Source organism: Platichthys flesus, chromosome 21 (assembly GCF_949316205.1).
Source record: "Platichthys flesus chromosome 21, fPlaFle2.1, whole genome shotgun sequence".
Lineage (NCBI taxonomy): Eukaryota > Metazoa > Chordata > Actinopteri > Pleuronectiformes > Pleuronectidae > Platichthys > Platichthys flesus.
The window spans coordinates 5,743,375-5,762,110 of record NC_084965.1 but is presented as its reverse complement, the minus strand read 5'-3'; the positions used below and the strand labels follow the sequence as shown (position 1 = coordinate 5,762,110).

General features: G+C 46.6%; 1 protein-coding gene across 9 annotated transcripts in view; it reads left to right on the top strand.

Annotated features, from left to right (window-relative positions):
* Nucleotides 1–3,631: 3,631 nt before the first annotated feature.
* The window catches only part of si:ch211-285f17.1 (sickle tail protein homolog), a 79,889-nt gene continuing 64,784 nt past the window's right edge, over nt 3,632–18,736 (top strand). For 3 of the 9 annotated variants that reach the window (XM_062379802.1, XM_062379801.1, XM_062379803.1), the window contains exon 1: nt 3,646–3,952. In XM_062379802.1, coding sequence (XP_062235786.1) covers nt 3,763–3,952 — 190 coding nt within the window. In that variant the 5' untranslated portion in view covers nt 3,646–3,762. Of the gene's footprint in view, nt 3,953–18,736 lie in introns of all 9 variants that reach the window. The other 6 variants (XM_062379800.1, XM_062379799.1, XM_062379797.1 and 3 more) reach the window with 4 other exon arrangements.

Below are 18,736 nucleotides of genomic sequence, written 5' to 3'. Positions count from 1 at the left end.
TAAAACATTAGGCTCTTTATTGGCTAGACTCACCGATGTTTACCAGCTTACTGGCTGCCAGCTTTGTCTCAGAGCACTGAGGCCGAATAAAATAATCAAACCGCCGGCCAGGAAACCAAAACCATTTGCCAAGAGACATTATTAAGCTCCAGAGTCTGGTGAACGTTCACTGTGGTCGACTCATTTCCCATACAAGTACTCTTGTGTTCACGGTGTTGATAGGAAATATTTCAGCAGCTTTTAATTACAACATACTTTCATTTTTGATTTTCTCCGCTTGAGTGACAGCAACATTCTCTGACAAATGTAACACCCACTCGTGATCTAAACAAAGCCTCATTTCCTTGTCAACATCAAAATATTTATTAACGCTGGATAAATATAGGCCCTCCTCTGCTTAGTGATGGGGGGGGGGGGGGGGCAGTCATTCGTGACCTTTGCCCCCCCAGTTTAATAATAAACCACAGAAAGAAAAGTCAGTTAATTAGAGAAATACCACAGAGGCACTCAGACAACCCATGCTGAGCCCACCACCCGTCTGAAAAGTGTCCGACAGCCTTTTCCTCTACACAGTTATGGGCCGTGAGCAGCTTCACCAGAACCGGTGGGATTATCTGCTCCATCGTTTTTACATCACCGCAGACGTCTCAATCCCCGCCTGCGCACTCACCGCTCCAAAGTGAATCCGTGTAGTCGGCGCTCTGGCGTGAGACCCGGGGGCAACTGGTGGGCGGCAGCTTTTGTCACTCAGGTCTTTTTATTGTCGGAGCCAGTTTCAACTCATCATCGGATAATCATCTTTCACAAGTTTTGTTTTTGAAGTTGAAACTCTTTTGCGGCGTGGGCTGTTTTTTTTTTCATCCAATTGACGCCATGCCTGGATGGTGTGCCGACACTTACATGATGCATGAGACGCATCGGCTTCACGATCTATCACATTGCGCGGAAATCACAGGCTTAATTAAGGAAACGCAAATTATATCCGTCCCTTAAATGCTATGTTATTTAAAGCCTTTGAACCAACTTCCCGCTGTTTGTCTACTGTACAGCCTGAGCTGGCTGAGAGCCTGGGAGGCATCCAGTCCACACAGAGGGCTTTCATTTAGCCCCAGCATGCACACACACACACACACACACACACATACACACACACTTACACAAATAGCCATAACCATAGTAGGAGAAAATAACCATTTCACTCTGAAACCTATACTGAGCATGTGCTTTTTTCTCTGAGCCCTTTTCCTTTTTTTTTGATTTGACGTCATCCTTGTTACCACGATACTGTAAACATAGAAGACATCAGCCAAACCGGTGACGCACACGTATAATCTGACACAATTCTGATATTAAATCTTATGTCTCTATCTTCTTGACTTTTTTCCTCTCTTTCTGAAATCCATCACACACATGCACACACACGCACACACACACAGCGGTTCCCATGAGGTTCTTAGCCATCAGATTTTGTGAGTGAACTGTTCGTTGGGAAAGTATTTGGGTCAATCTGCTTTGCCTTTTTATCTCAAGCCGTACAGATATGTAGCCGTATGATTAATATTTCAGATCTATACAATCAGTGACGGTTGTGTTCAGAAGACCTAAAAGGCAATCGTTGGATTGGGGGGGGGGGGGATTGATAATGAAACAGAGGATTTTGTTCGACTCTTCTCCATAAACGGTGCGCGTGTCCTTTTTCTCTCTTTGCTGTGCGGCTGCAAAAAACAGGACAGCAGAGAAAACATGGCGGCTCGTGTAAAAAGACCACAAATGGCTTTTTCTATACTGGGACTCCCTCTGAATGGCACAGGACCAGTTCAGTTCAGAGTCGCTGTGGAAAGCTACGCCCGCGGTCCGACCCATGTGGATTGTTGCTCTTTTATAACATGTTGACTGGACACAGCTGATCCTTTTGCTTACTGTAATCCATTTTCTGCCGTGTCGTCCGTAAGGCACGCAATGGAGTCGCACAAACATTACTACACAAGTGTCACAGGCTCAGAGGTGGACAATCAGGTGACCTGTCCTCGGAGGTAATGAATTAGAAGAAGAAGAAGAAGTTGTGGTTTATTCTTTCCAGAGTCACAGAGAAACTCCAGAGACTCACTTTCTCTAAAATGAAATTCACTGTAAAATCTTTCCTCCATGGTTCTCAGTAGTTGTTTTGCTCTTTCCACCGACACAGATTCAATCTTTCTTGTGTTTATTGTTATTGTCCTCGTCTGGCACTGATTTCAGATTATCTGTGAGTCAGACAATCGTTCCAAGCACTTTGTCAAAAGAGGAGAGATGTTTTGTCTTCCTCAGATTGTGGACGAGAGGGTTGATTTATTATATATTTTCCGGGACAGAGGGGAAGAGCGAGAGAGAAGTGACTGAAAGCTCTGATCTTCTCCTCCTCGCTGTTTCTCCCCCCGCGGACAACTTCTGCTCCCTTTTCCTCCTCCTGTCACAGCCGATGTCTTCAGTGCAGAGGATCAGGACGGCTTGTGCCTCCGCGTCGCGCTCCCCTCCTCTTGCGCCCCGTAATTCTCTGTAAATTCCAGCAGTGTGTGTGTTGTGTATAGTGTGTGTGTGTGTGTGTGGTTGTCTGTGCGTTCCTGTCTCTCGTTAGCCCGAACACATCTGATCACTCGGGAGCAGCGCAGGCTTTCTGAACTAGCTCGACTAGAGATAGACAGAGAAGAAAGAGTGAAAAGAGGAGGAGGAGGAGGTAAAGCCGCTGATTGCACCAGTGTGGCTCTGAGCGGTCGCTGATGACGTGAAGCGCGGCACACACATCTGGAACAGCTTGAGCAGCTGCACCTGAAGAGAAGGGCTCCTCCGCTCAGCCTCTGCCGGCACCTTCTCCCCCTTCTGCTCTTTTCTTTTTTTTTTCCTCCTCCAGTTTTTTCTCTCTCTTGCAGTCTCTGCCGGCGGAGAGCTGGAGTGGTCACCCGCTGAGCATCAGCAGAGAAGAGCGAGTGAACTGGAGCGAAAAGAGAGGAGAAGAGAGGAGAGGAGAGGAGAGGAGAGGAGAGGAGAGGAGGCACGAGAGGACGGCAACACGAGGAGGAATCACAAGGCACGAGGTCGCGGGAGAAGTTGACAACCATGTTATGAGTGTAAGCGAGGGGAGAAGATTCGGGGAGAAAAAGAGAGGGATGGAGGAGGAGAGAGTGTGAAATACAGGGGAAGAGAGGCGGGGGGGGGGGATTAAAAAGCTGGAATGCGCTGACACTGGAGACCTGAGTTTCTGTTTGCATTTGGCACAGCACCTCCTGCCTCTCCACAGGTCTATCCACACACAAACGGGCACACACACACACACACACACACATCTTCTGTTTGCTTTGGAGAATGAGCTCCGGAGGCCACGCCAGGAGAAGAGAACACCTTCCAAGGATCTACTGACCCCTCCTCCACCCCCGCACCCTTAGCTCACCTCCCACCCGGCTTCCCAAAAGTGCCCTCCCTCCCTGGGGCCCTCTCAGCCTACCTGCACCAGTCACAACACGCTGGAGCCGGAGAGTCACCGAGCCACACTCGCAGAGAGTCTGAGTAACCCTGGATTGCCACCGGGACGCAGCTGCACTCACGCTGGCTGAGGAAGACTGAGGAGCTCCGCTGATCCACCGACCCGCAGGGATGTCCAGAGCCTCCAGGTTGGCCCGGCCCCCCTCGGCAGGGGCCGGGTCCAAACTGCCCTCCCCCAGGAAGGAATGCCACGGCACTGGCGCTGTGGCCGGTCGGGTCCGGGTGCTGAGCGTGGGGGAGAAGCTAATGAGGGCCGGTAGCGACGGTATCCTGAACAGACAGAAGTCTTTAATGGTCGCCGGGCCTCAGGACAAGGCTCACACTCAGGCCCCCAGCCAGAGGCCAGGTGAGAAGGGAGAAAACATGGAGATGCTCCCTCCCAGGAGCAGGATCAGCCCCCCCAAAGCCTCCGCTCAGCAGCAAGGCTCCAACCACAGTAAGTCCTTGACCACACTTCATTATCTGAACATCAGCTTCTCTCTTATGAGGATTTGTACTGCTTTTTATTTACATGTGCAAACGAGAAACTCTGATTTATGTTTATTGTTATTTTGAAGGCACATGATTGGATTTGTTTGCACTGCCACTCATTGAGGCCATAGTTGGGGGCAATGTTCTTAAAGCTGAAAAGTATGATATCGTTTGCCCATCCTTCCATTCAGCTTTTCCAAATTGCTTTAAAGAGTAGGATGAAAGGATTAGGTGTTCCTACTTGTTGTGCGTCTCCTCTAAAGGTCATTGTGTTGTGTACTGTGAGGATCCAAGTCTTCCTCACCTGCGATCCCTTCGATTCCCTGCAGCAGAGGATGGGATTTTGCAAACAAACTGCTGTGTTCAAAAAACAGCGTTAGGGTCTTCAGTGGTGAGGGCACGTTGCTACAGGTTCCAATGAGAAAATGAAATACGATCCAGGAAGTCACACGTCCTATAGTTTAAATACAAGAACATGGCTCAAGGGTTTCTGATATGTTGAAGAATGGATTTGCGAGAATACAAATAAATTTAAGGTGGATTTTCAAGATGTTCAATTTTTTGCTGCATGACGTGTGCTTCCATAAAACCTGAAATGACACCGAAGCTTCATCTTTTGACGCCGTGCCGAGAATTGAATCCCTGCTCATGGGCTCCCTGCCACTATCCCTCTGCCCTGGTCTCTGTGGGGTGCAGATTAAGAAATGGGGCCGGGAGGTGAAGGGAAAGTAGTCTTATCATTCCCCTTCTGGTCTTCTCACTGGATTCCCGACTCAGCGGGGGGGCCGTCTCTCGTGGTTTCTGTCGGGTCACAGTCATCTCACGCTCGCAGGGTGAAGGCAACTCGACCCAGAGATTGAAGATGAACGTGTATTCACAATCGGAGGGTGTTTTTCTCCTGTCTGTTTTTGACATGTCTCCTGTCAGTCACTCTCAAATCACTCTTGACTGTTCAGCTTGTACTCCAGCACAGCTACTGGGGGGGGGGGGGGGGGGTGGCATAACTGTGAGGGCGATGCAGGCAACAGGGCCGAGTCAATGGGGGGATTGACAGAAGGAGGTCAGGAATGCGAGCAGGGCATGCTGGGAAATCAACAGGTTAGCGAGCTGTGTCTGTGCCTGACTCCCTCTCCGCAGTAAAGACGGGTTACAGGTTATAAGGGGGCAGGTTCATACTGGAAACCAGATGTTCTCCTCCGTGGAGCTTCCAGCCTCTTATCTACACAAATAATCGGCCTCGCTGCTGAGATGATTCACTTCTTAATGGGCCGAGGGGTCACTTCACCTTCAGGTCATTTGGTCCTGGAAGCAAGAGTCAGCAAAACTTTCCCTCAAAGAAGAATTTGAAACATGCACGTCCCAGAAAATGACCGAAATCTTCTTTTTTTCTTTTTATGCCTGTATCTTCTATCTTCTCTCGTGACGCTCTCATGCTTCCTCGCTCATCTCCTTCTCTCCTTCTCTTCGTCTTGTTTCTTGCTTCTCGTCTCCCTGACACCTTGTCCACTTTTGTTTCCCTTTCGGCGTCGCCCCCCTCCTCCTCGTTCCTCTCTTCGCCATCGTGTTTTGACAGCAGTTGAGTCCATCGAGCAGTTTAAAGATGCCCCCATCGCCCGCACACACGCACACACACACACACACACACACACACACACACAAAGACTATCAAAAAGAATAAATGAACTGTGGATCTTCTCTGCCTCTGTCCTCCTGTGCTTTTTTCAAGTCTGTCTTTGTAGAGAGCGCCGTGCATTTCTTGCTATGGACAGTCACTTTGAAGTTTCACGTTGAAAAGACAATGCTTCAACAGTCTCGTGTCTCTAGAAAGTAGCTCCACTATCGACTGAATCCTCCTCCCTTTGATACACAACACTTCATATTTACACTCCATGCCCGGGCTTTACTTTAAGGAACGGCTGTTTGCTCTATGACGCCATGCTTTGCTTAAATATTTGGATTTTAAATAGGCCAGCGCAGTTAAATCCGGTTTTAATGCAGGTAAATGGGCAACTCTTCATCTTCCACATCCACACATGGCTTGTATTAAAGAAAGCCTAGTGAATATGGGGTTGCTGAGGCTGTGCCAGGTCTCTGACTCCAAAAGCTGATGCCAGTTACAAGGCGTGACGGCAGCTGAAGCGCCGGGCCCACAGGGTCAGACGGAGCTGAGGCACACGGTGCTGGCAGACAATAAGTGTGTGTGACAGGTGACATTTCCACTGTGTGAAAGGTTCAGGGCGGACTGCTGCTCGCCAAAGGGCCCAATTTCAGTCCTAAAGAGTGTCAGCCTCCACCGAAAGTGAAATCCGTTTGACATTTCCAGTCCAGGGAGGATATAATACAAGTCTCAAGAGCAGGTTCAAGTTCGGCTGCCCCTCTGATACCGTGTGACATGGCATCAAACCACCGGAGCCATTTTTAGCTTATTCCCCCGGCGTCTCTCATCCTGGACGTCTATGCTTTACTCATTATGATGTTCACTGCATGGTCAACAGGATGCATACGCCCCAACAGTACACCGCCGTGCGATTGTCAAACATCTTATTGGAAAATCCAAACAACCGCCCTCTGTTCCGAGAGGGATTTCAAACTGGTTTTACAACGTGACCACAGCGATTTGTTTCTATTAAGCCACAAGAAGATCAGTGACGTCAACTGCTGAAAAACAAAAAGCTGCAGAGTTATTGAGAGAGATTCAGGTCAGGGGTCAGGGCTCTGTCAGGGCTCTGTCAGGTCAGATTTATGTTCCGATGTGCATGGGATAGGTCTGCCTGATGGATCAGGCAGAAATCATGATCTGGACTCAATCGCTTCTGCTGCATCGAAAACAAGCGCTTCTTATTTCTTAATTACCCCGGAAATGCTGCATTATCCTTTTCTTTCTGCCTCGACCAATGACAAGGCAGCGTTACCCGACAGAAAATTAGCAGTGTCAGAAAAGCTGAGAAAAGTTCATCTTAAGGACAGATAAAATGTAATCTTGCTTAAAAAACCAACAAACTCCTCAGTGGAGATTTTAAAGTTCTTTTTTGCATAAAACTAACTGGACAAAACAAACCAGTCGACAGAAACATCTGGACAGGCTCACGTCTGGAAAGACTTTGGCTGATAAAAGCCTCACCTCACTGTCGCTCTCCTATCAATCTCTGCTATCTCCAAACCTCCAGAACTTCTCTCTGTCTTTGTGTCTAAATCAACTTGAAAGTGTTTCACGTCTTCCATAACCACGTGTGCTGCTTTGAACCCACGCTCCATCAGGCAAGGATTTGTTCTCGAGATGCTCTTGAGATAAAGTCACCGCTTTGATTTTGCCTTTTTTTTTTTTGGTATGACCTCAGCTTTTCGGTGATTGAGAAGGTGAGTCAATAAAAGCAGCTGAGAGGGGGGGGGGGGGAGGGGGGTCCTTTACTCATCCAGGACCCGAGCCCAAGCGCCTGTGTTGTGTCGCCACTTGCCTGATGTGTTTCTGCAAGATCTGCTGCCACGACAGGATTAGCTGAGGAGGCGCTTCAGCTTGTTTTGGAGGTTGTTAAATCAGTAGTTCAGGATTTCATTGTACATGTGTGCCGCTGACGGCAGCGTATGGATGTGAGAAATCTGGCTCGAGACGCGTTGCATGCTTTTACACGTTCGCCGTCAGTTTCCTCTCTTACTCACTGTTAATAATCCATGAGTGGTTTGGTATCCGTGACACTTTCTTCTCACAGATGTTGCGTCTTTAAAGTTGAGCTGAATGGCGCAGTGTGACGGGGAATGAGTTTTAAGGATCGGGACGTGATCGCCCGCTTCTTTGACACGGAAGCCAAGAGTGAGGGATTACATTAATTGCAGCCTCTCGTGACTCTTTTTAAACCCTCCAGTTGTCTCTGTGGGATTTTTTCCTCTTTGACAACTATCAGGCGGGCGGCGAGTCTTATTAGGAATACAAACCGCTCTCTCCCTCCACATCAGTCGGCCCACAAAAATGGATATGAAGTTTCAATTCCCCAGAAATCCCTTTTAATGACCTTGTTATGTACACACAGGGTCTGTCGTGAGGCTTGTGTTCTGCCAGAAAGGAACTTGAGCGATTGAGATCGGGCTACTATCCAGACTTCTTTTCTTTTTTGGTGACAAACTGACGTCCATAAGCAGGGGGCTGATTAAAAGCAATCCCCCCCTCCCACACACACACACACAGTCTTGCTCTAAAACGTCTATGGATTCATATGGGTTTCTTTATTTTTGCGTAAAGCCCTTGTTCATTGGGATTTTAATGAGAAATATGTGAAATCCTGCACCAGACTATCTCAGTAGAGTTTCTGAAAATGGCCACAAACAGAAAAGCAGCTAACTTGGACATCTTTGTTGTCCAGGGTTCACTTCATGTCTGAAAGCAGCAGCATCCGGTGTCTGTGTCCGTTAAAGCTTTGGCAATGATTGGTTCCTCTATTGACTGAAGTCCAGACAGTTTAAACGTTAATAAAGAACTTTTGTCCCAAATGCCTCGAGTGAGGAAGTGACAATGAGGCCATGATGTTGCCTCAGCTGCCCGAGACAACTCACCTTTGTCCTTGGCCTGTCAATAAGTAGCCGCTGATTGCAGACAAGTCCAATGAGTCATTAGAAGTATGCGAGCAGGTGAGTTAATGGTGTGTTCCCCGACCTGGGGTCTGTGATTTAGAAAAAGATTGGATGTTACTCATCCCTCCAACAGAAAACAGACAATTATCGGGCCACTGAGCAAGAACAATGAACTCTGGTGATGTGACTCGATGAGTGTGTGTTGTGAGTCCTCCTCGGGGGTCTGGTGTCTGTTTGTCTTTGAGAGTGTAGCTTGGGACAGTGTTGCTTTTTCCTGGAGCTGTGCGGCTCTCATGGGGAACTCTGCGTGTCGGATTAAAGATCAGAGGAAAGACTATTTTCATGCCCACCCAGACTTTGAGTCTTTCACCTGTTGAGGACAAACGGATGTCCACATGTTTTCAGTAGTTAGTGGAGTGTAAGTCTGTCCGCTTGGCTTGGTTACACAGAGAAGTCTTCAAAGGTTAAAGCTGCAAATGTGACGTGAAATTCCCTCAGACCAGACATCTCACTGCCAGAGTGTTTGTTCAGTTTAATGTAATGCGTGTGTGTGTTTTAGCCCAAAGCATAAATGTGGTTAATTCACCCGACTGAGGGCGTAAGTGGATGCAAGGCGTCCCTCAGGGTTTCCTCCCCAAAAGTCAACGGAGAAATCAATACTTCTTCCCCTTTGCGCCTCAGGCAAATACCATGGTGTGTGTCTGTGTGTGTGTGTGTCTGTCTGTTTTTCTGTATGTCTTTGTGAGCATAAACGCACATAACTGCTAAATATTCAGACATGTTTATTTCCGTAGTTCAGAGGATTCAAATTGAATCTCCTGCCGTGTTTATTTCTTCATGTCGACATGTTGTTTCGGGGGACTGCAGTTTCATTAATATCCTTCATTAATAAAACATTTTATTGTTGCTGGCGGTTCCCGTTTGTGATCATCTGCTCGACGAATTTCTGGTGGAGGTTCATTCAAATAATTCCTCGTCCATGTAGCATGCAGATTAGGAGAGATGATGTAGCTGAACTGCGTTCGAGGTTAAATGGAATTTAAAGGAATTGTTTGAAATCTTGCCAATTGGTTTTCTTGCTGAGCGATGGATGAGACGACTAATTCCACTCTTGTGATTAATTGAGCGTTCAAGTGACATCACAATAATCAATAAAAATAAGTTTCAGATTGGTAAAGTTCACGTGAACACCACCTTGATCCACGACAGTCGGCGAAAGGTTTTGTACACGAGTTGCTGAGTTGCAGACGCCATCACTTATAAACCAATTAACATCATTTAAATTTGATTAAAATGAGAGTGGAACTGAAGTTAGGAAAGGTTTTTGTTTGCTGGCGTCTTCCAGGTTGTATACTATGCTAAGCTAAGCTAAATGCCTCCAGGTTCCAGCTCTGAGCTTCGTGCACAGACATGAGTGTAATTTTTATATTTTCATGTAACTCTTGGCAGATATTAATCAGTAAAGGAGTCATTTCCCCCCAAAATGTCAAAATAATACAAGAGACAGAATTAACAGTAGCTGACTAATCGTGTCAGTGGAGTGTCTGGAAATCAAGTACATGATTCACTGTGAACTACCTTCTGCTGTCTGCTGTCAGATGACTGGGACATGTGATGTGGCTGCAGGCAGCGTCGTGAACTCAGAGTGAAGGTTGAACTCCACTGTTACTCTCAGTGATCAGTGATTACTCTCAGGTCCTCATGACTGAAATCACCACTGCTTTCCAAGAAGTGTTGTTATCGTGTGTATTTCTGGCTCCAATCCATTAGGGATTCAAACTGACTCCTTTTCCTTCCTTGTATTGTCACTTTTCTCAGAGACCAGAAGAGTTTTTTTAATTTCCTCAGGCCTCTGCAGGCATGAAGCAGAAGCTCGGAAAAGAAACCCGGGGTTAGAAAGGCTGAGGATCTTCTGACCTTGATGTTAAAGATGAAATAAATCACAATTCTTCACTTCCACTTTGGAACTTTCCCGTCTCTGCTATAACTTCAGGTGCAAACAACATTTTAAGCAAGTCCCCGTCGGTCTCCCTCTGTTCTGTGCATCCCCAGAATACAGAAAACAGGGAATGGCCCACTTGTTCTTCTAGTTGCACGAAGCAGCTGTGATGTGATTTATTGTCGAGGTCAGAAAAGACGCTCAGTGTGTTAACTTCTCAGTTGACCCCTGACCTTTTCAAGTCACGTTAGCAGAATGTCACATCTGCACTGGAACAGATGATGTGAACGCTCTGCGCCGGGAAAAGCTTGTTGCCAGTACAAAAATAGAAGCACCGTGGTAATTTCAGATTTCCCTCTTGACTGTTATGTGCCGTGTAATGTTCTGCTTTTACTAATACAGCAGCTTTCAGTGCCTCCAAACTGTCCTTGTCTGTCCCAGTTTGGTCCAAACGTGAGGACAGACTCTGAGCAAACGGTATCTGGTGTGACAGTCAAACAGCTCAGCAAATAAAAAGGAAGTTTTCATTTCTTGCAGCGCAGCCCGATGATTAATCCTTTTTTTCCGTGAGCCAACATCCTGCTTGAGTTTTAATGCCACTTTCCCGCCGGAGAGCTGTAACGGACTCTCAATGGCTCTTTTAATATCGCGTTGCAATTAGATGCAGAAAATAAAACCTGGAAATAAGCCCCAAGATGCCGAGGTTAGGGAATTTGTGTTTCAAACAGGAGCAACACATTCCCAGCGTGTTTCAGCCAAGGTACCGCCTCGTACAAAAAGATTATTGATGATGTGCGCCATGTGAGTCGAGTGCTGAGCAGGATGAGGCAGCATTAAATCTCACTGATGATCGGCCTCCCTCTCTGTCGTGTGTGAGACGGATGAAGAAGAGGAGTTAAACAAGTTTTGCGACGGTTAGAAGAAAAGTCCAGATGCAGCTGATTCAAACTTTGCTCTTGGCTGCGTCAGTGACTTTTTCTTGGTCATGCTTCAGACAGGTGCATGTTTCAACGTGTATTTAATAAATGTAGATGTGGAATGTGATGTGAAAAAAAAGTGTTTACCGGCAGTTGTAGCCATGTTGTTATGAAGCTCTCGTGGACCCCCCTCCCTGGATGTCCCTCCCGGCTGCAGCCGAGGACATGTCCTACACTGCGGTAACTATATGTGCGAGGATAATAAATAACGACTTGTGTATCACTGAGTGAGCATCACTTTTAGATAAAGGGCCTCTTCAGGTTTGCAGGATGAAACGGATAAACTGTGTCACTGGAGGCAACTGTTGTTGTCAGGGAGAGGAGCCCCCCCCCCCCTCCCTTCTCTCTGTCTGTGCAGATATGAAACTGATAACTCAGGCTTTCTTCCTCTTTTGCAGAAAAGGTGTCAGTCTCGTCAGTGTGTGAGCACAAAGAAACAATTCACACTGTGTATGTTTGCAAAGTGTTCTCATTTCTCCATAGGTGCAACAGTGTGTGTGTTCGTGTGTGTGTGTGTGTGTGTGTGTTGTTTTGCTTTTAGAAAAAAGATACCAGGAGTTGAGAGGAGTTATTTTTCAGCAGAGTCTGTAAATGAGCCGCGCTGCCTCAGGCTTTCAATAGTGAGTGTCAGTGAGATTGTTTATAAGTTGTAAATACAGCAGATTTCCACTTTAACACAGTGCAGGGTCACTGCTGGATTTGATGCACCATTTGTTTACTGTGAGCGCTGCGTTGAGCTGATCTCAGCCCAAACTGAGGCTCAAAGCCAAAGAAATCCCATCAATTACAAATGAATTAGAAAGATAGAAAGTCGGGGTGAATATATCATGAAGCTCCAAACAGCAAAGTTCACAGAGGGCTCGTTTCTGTGCCGCTAAGAGAGGAACGAGTCCAATTGCTTTCAGACATCCACACTCTATCGGGGATGTCTGTGTGAACGAGTGACCGGCCCCCTGGTATCAACTTCCAAGGAGGTGAAGTGAGAACACAGCAGGGGGTCCTCCGCAGGACTCACTGCAAGCCAGTGGGTGTGTTGATGAGGAGACGCACAAAGATGTCAAGAGGGGTTTTTGGTGATAAGGGCACGTGATCTCACTGCCGGAAAGTATGTGTAAAGTTCTTGCCTCTGCAGAGAGTCTCCTTCAACCTCCGTAGAATTCTGTGGACGTCCTCCCTGGATCACGTCTGAAAACGGCTTATCACATCCAACCCCTGTGTGTTTGAGTGTGTGTGTGTTTGTGTGTGTGTGGGTTAACCAAAAAATTATTTCAATTTCAAAAGCACCTTGTGTGCAGGCAGAGCAGACAGATGTCGTGCTGCAACTGTCACATGCACAGCGGGGGGGCTCAGCTGGATACAGAGAACGGGCCCTCGCCTCGCTCAGCCTCCATTAGGATCACCGTGATCCATGTGACTGAATTATAAAGTCCTGGTTGTGTGTGTGTTGTCTCAATACAAGAAAAAATGAGGACGACAAATTCAGAACACAGACATCCTCATTTTATCCTCAATTATTCCAATTAATGTCTCTTTTACCTCTGATTGAAAGCTGATTGTATATTTAGATCCCTGTTTCTCGAATTCTGCTTCGTTTCACCTTTCGATAGCACCAACAGCAGAAAGCTTTAATATTCAGGACGCCTGTGTCTTCACTCCGATGTGTCTGTGTAATATGTGGAAGCTATAAAACACGGAGCTATTGCTCTGTTGACTGTGAATCAGAAGATTTATTCGTACTTGTTGCGACTCGAAATGAAACAGACTTCCTGGCCCCATGTGGAATCTCTCCTCTTGAGCTCTTGATAGAGAGCAGGATTTCCTACCACTTCACATGATTACACCTCACAGCTCTCCAGTGGAGGAGCGGCCGGCTTCTTCCGCTCCACACGCAGGAGGTCAATCGCTCCTGGCACGCAGCGCCCCCCAGCTGTACAGCTAATAGGATGTCAGGGTGAACTTGATTCATTATGCCCACTCGGGGGGTTTTCACTTCTCGTGTGGTTTCGGCGAAGGGTTTGATTTGGCGATGGTTCAACTTTCTCCTCCTTTCCCAGTAAATATGAATCGCCGGAGCAAAAATATGTCCTAACATCCGCCCCGCGCCTCTGAGAAATCTCTCTGCTGCATTCTTTCAGTATTAAACACGAGAAACACGGAGTCAGGGATCAGATCGACTCCTCCCCGGCCCTCGCTTCAATCTGGGGATTTTTCAAAAAGGGGGAATGATGACGTTCGCCTGTGTGATGAAGTCTTCTGTAAGACATGCCTGCTTTTCAGCCAGGCAGCCGCTCAAGCTACCCTGAGACTGACACAGCATTTTTATCCTGAGCTGCAGGGAAGAGAATTGGGGGGGGGGGGGGGGGGGGGGGGGTGCCGAACTGATGTTAACAGCCGGAGGTTTAATACTTCATAGAGAACTGGGATGCGAGCGAGAATTTGGAGACAGCTGATTTCCCCAAATGTGGAGAATGAAATGCTCCACATATGTGTGTATTATCAGTTGCAGAGCAGTGTAAGCTGGATCGGAGCAAATTTGAACAGAAGGTCGACCTACAGGATAAAAGGAAAGATTTAATCCCTTTATCACTACACTTGTAATACGTCGTATATCAGATTATTTCTGCCGTGTGAAAGTCAATCGTTTGCATCCATTATGTTTTAAGCAGAATCCATTTCTCAGCTGCTATATTGTCTTCTTGAATTATGCTCAGCCCAACAACCATTCGTCGTGATCGTTCCAGGCCAATGGTTTTACAAGACGCCCAGTAGATGAGTGGAGACGGCTTGTGATAGGCACAAGAAGCTCTTATCTAACGTCCCTGGTTATGTAACATTTGATTTCTTATGGCCAGAGACACTGGAGAGGAAGACAATGTAAGGCAGGACCCTTTTCTGGTGTTATACAACCGGCAGTGAAACGAGGATAAAAATCAAGAATGATCATTTTTGAAAGCGGGTGGAGTTTATTTTTTGAGATGTTTCATGTCTGTGACATCGAGGCAGAATCTCAGGTTCAGAAATATACATCTACTTTTGCACTGGTGCTTTCATGTCGTGTCAGGACAGACGATACAGGCTAAGTCCATGGATGCGGGTCTGTCCTTTAGACTGTTTATAAAGACGAATGACATGACAGGTCAAATCATCTTGATCGCCTCCTGGTGGCTGTCTGCAGTATAGCTCTTAAACCCTACCTTCTCCGTGTTAGTGGATGGGAAAGGATACAAGCTGTAAAGTCAAAGAACAGGTTAAATCCTTTTTTATGACCCTCCTTGATTGATTTAATATTTAATTGCAACACTTCACTGCGACTGTTGTTTCTTGCTGTGTTTTCAGCGATAAGTGTTCTTCACCTCACTTAACACTTTCATGCCATGTTGTACGTGCACTTCAAAACCCATCAAAGTAAGTTAAAGGTAATAATAAGTGTGATTTTTTTACCAGAAAACGTTTTTATTATAACACAGAGAGGCCAGTGAAACAAAAATCTGTTTATTTTGTGCATTTATGGAGCTAGAATTAAAAGCGGCTTCACACTGTGACCATGTGGAGCCACAGAAAGCAGTCGAGAGTCGTTTCTCTTTGAACCGGCTCCTCTCTCGCTCCCTTTGTGATCTCTGAGACAGAATACTAATTGTGAAAGCGACCAAATGTTTTTTCTCGGCGCCGCACATTTCACAACACGTTTGTTTGTTGTTGTGCGATCCCCTGAAATCCTTTGACAGGCAGCCAGCCAGCGAGCGTCTTTCATACCGAGGGGAAGTCGGCCCGGGTGTCGCCAAGTCGCCGACTGCGGCTCGCACTCTACAACACGACAGCTGGCAGTTATCATCTATTATTCTTTATTGAAAAATATTACAGTAGCAATTAAGAGCGTTTTATTTATTTTTTTCATATTTTAGTGCCGGGCTCTTTACACATTCGGGTTTTGCATAATGTATTTTTTTAATGCAAAGCTCTCTCTGTTATGGAGAATGCATCAAAAATCATTTAGCCTTAATCATTCTTATCCTTTCTAAATGCACCTTTTCTTTAAAGGCACATTTTTCTTGCTCTGAAGTGCACTTATGAAACACAATCAAGTTGAATGCTGTTTTATTCCTCTGTAAACCTGGATAGGCGTCGCATTTCTATGACATTTAAAACGTGTATTTTTCTGTTAATCTGTGCTGTTCTGCTTTTGCAATCATGTTTTTTAAAAGTTGCATAAGAGAGTGGAAGGCTCAGACAGTGATGGTGTGAAGGAGAGATGTTAAACCAGGTGAGGGGGGTGCGGGTGGGAGAGGGAACCCGACCTGACAGCTTCACCTCATCTGAGGCCAATGGGCCGAGGACTCTCCCGTTTTTGTTTATGGAGGTTTTCATTTATCCGACACGACTTGACCGCGAGTTCACTGCGCCGCCTCACAGCAGCTTCATGCCTCACGTGGAAACAGACAGGATGGTGCACACAGTCAAAAGGTTGCAACCGAACAAGCCCGTGCCGGCTAGAGAGTCTGGAGCACCAAACGCCTGACGCTGGAAAACAACCTGGCAGTTTCAGAAACATCCCACTGTTTAGGATGAGCCCCGCTGAAAATAAACCGGGACATTCCAGGGGCAGTTGTTTTTTATCTTGTTTGGGGTTATTGACAGTTGAAATTGTCCCGCAACGCGCTGTAGCCATTCAAACACACAGTTGTTATTAGAAGCTTGAATGCCAGAGTTCATCGAGGACATGTCTTGTGTTCACAGCCGCATCGGGACCTCAGCCGTCTGAGGTGAGACTAACGGCAAAGGTGAACAGGCTCAACGACATGCCTCTGTTGGGCAACACACTGTCTGTTAATTGAACAGTGTGTAACTTTGTGTGTGCGTCTCTCCATCAGAACGATAACACAGCCTGTGTTCGGAAACCGCCTCAAAACGAGCTGATGGGACTTTCATCGTTTTGTGATGTCACAGCCGCCCAGTCGACCTGGAGCCAGAGTTCAACCTCTTTCTTTTGTTGTTTTTACTTTATTAACAACGGATCAACCGCGGTCACTCCATCGCTCCCCGTCATCACAGCCAATAAATCATCACAGAGGAAAGTAATATCAGGGAGCGGTGGCTAGAAGTTTGAGTGTTTGGCTCAGTTCAGCTCCTTCTCCTCACTCCTCTTTCTTCTTCTCCTCTTTCTTCTTCTCCTCTTTCCCTCTCGAGCTGCACAAGCTCAGCATCTGACTTCACTTCCGGTGTCATTTCAAGTTGAAAGCATATGAGCTCTCTCAATGTTCCATATCTATAGTATTCCATAATATTTACCTAAAATGCTTACCACAGCATATTAGTAAAGATTGAATAGTGCATGTAAACAGAAGCATTCAGCTAGAAAAAGGAAAATCCCACCAGGAAACTCAAGGTTACACAACATTTGTAATTATTTCAGAAGATAACACACAGTCATTTGTGTAATTGGGACCAATGTGAAGGCATTTTAAACCTCTGAGAGTTTGTTGTTGGTTTGTTTGTTATTAGCAGGATAACGCAATAACTACTAAACAGATTACCAGGAAACTTGGAATAATACATATGTCTTTAAGATGTGAGAAACTCCGGCATGTTTAGACACTGATGTGAGTGGGTGAGGGCAATTCGGTGCAGATCCACACATCAATCTTGATCCGGTGACTTTAACTGTGGTTTCATGAGGAGGACTTGGCGTTATTTGGCGGAGGTATGCACGCCACTGATGCCGTTCTAGTTTGCATCATGTCCCCCCCCCCCCCCCCCTGTAATTCAACTCTTTTCAGGAGTCACAGCTTTCTCGAGGGCGTGCTGACGCTAGCTGCTGAGTGACAGGAACACTTTCTCCTCAGTCTCAGCCTCAGACCTGTAATCTTTTGATCACAAACTTCTGAACTGACTCCACTGAACCTCCTGCACCTCACTCCACCCGGTCGTCTGTCTTGTTGTTCTCGTTTCTGTTTCCTTCCTGACTCCATCTTTGCCGGGAGGCTAATGATCACCGACCACTCCCCCGCCACAGAACAACACACACTCTCACGACGGCCCGATCTGTCTCACGCCGTCTTCGCGGACGCTGCCACTTTGAGTCATGCATGGACGGATGACTCGTGGACCAACGGAAAGACAGAAGCGCTGTCACGTGACCCCCCCCGACCCTCTGTGCCGCGTTCTCCGGGTGAGCCGTGTCTCATTGTTCTTTTCTGTCAGTCTCTCAGCCGACCACAGGACGGCCACACTGGCCTCATAGTGCCACATTCGCTTCTTCAGCCTCGGCCTGATCTCCACCTCTCACTTCACATTCTCATTACTGCAGGCTGTTATTAATTTATTTAATCAATGGCGGTTTACGTTCCCCGCCACAGAAATCCATAATGTCAGCTTCACCAAGCGGCTGCATCGCGTCAGGAGTCGGAGCTGTCGTGCCTCTGCCGGCTCGTGAGAGGAGTTAAATCCAACATACTGAGATTTGCATTATTTTCATAACGTCAGTCATCATCTCGACGCGCGCTTTAAGTACGATTTGTCCTCGTGCGCTGTCGGAGAGTTTGATGCTGACTCAGAGCTCACGCGATAGGCCACTGGCTCCAATTGTTGCCCTCGGCCAAACCTCTCCCGTCTCCCTGTGGAAGATTATGAAACTGGCTTTTTAAATAGACGGCAGCAGCTCACCAGGGCTTTGGATGATTTGAGGCTAAATATATGTAAAAGGAGCTTGGTCCAAAGGATAGAGTGGATCTGGTTGGATGGCGGCCAAGGCCTCTTTATTTTATATGTTTATATATTTATTTCCACTCCAAATCAGTTTTGTTGAACGATGCCCTGCAAACCCGGGGGCTGACGTGAGCCAGCGTTGGTAATGAAGTGAAAGTGGCTCTGGAGAAATACTTTGGACTCTCATGTACCTTTATGGTACAGGACCAGCTCAGCCTGCAACTCTCTAACACTTCATTTCAACTGCTTTATTTATAATGTAAACCGTAATTGTAATAAGATTCAACACATGGTCATGTAGTTGTAAACAGCCATAGAGAAATTTTTAGGATTGTATATAAAGATGAAATAACTGCTCCTAAAAAGTAAAGTCCAAAGCATCTTGTTCGCCACCTAGTGGCTGGCTGCAGTACCTGTCATAACTCTGTCTACTCTGTTAGTGAATTGGACACGGACCAAACTAAAAAGTCAAAGTACACCTCAAATTATCCATTAAGATGGCTTCTGTCATTCAAGCAGTTTTTAGCACTCTGATGTATTTTTGGCAACAATTTCCCAGATCGAGGTT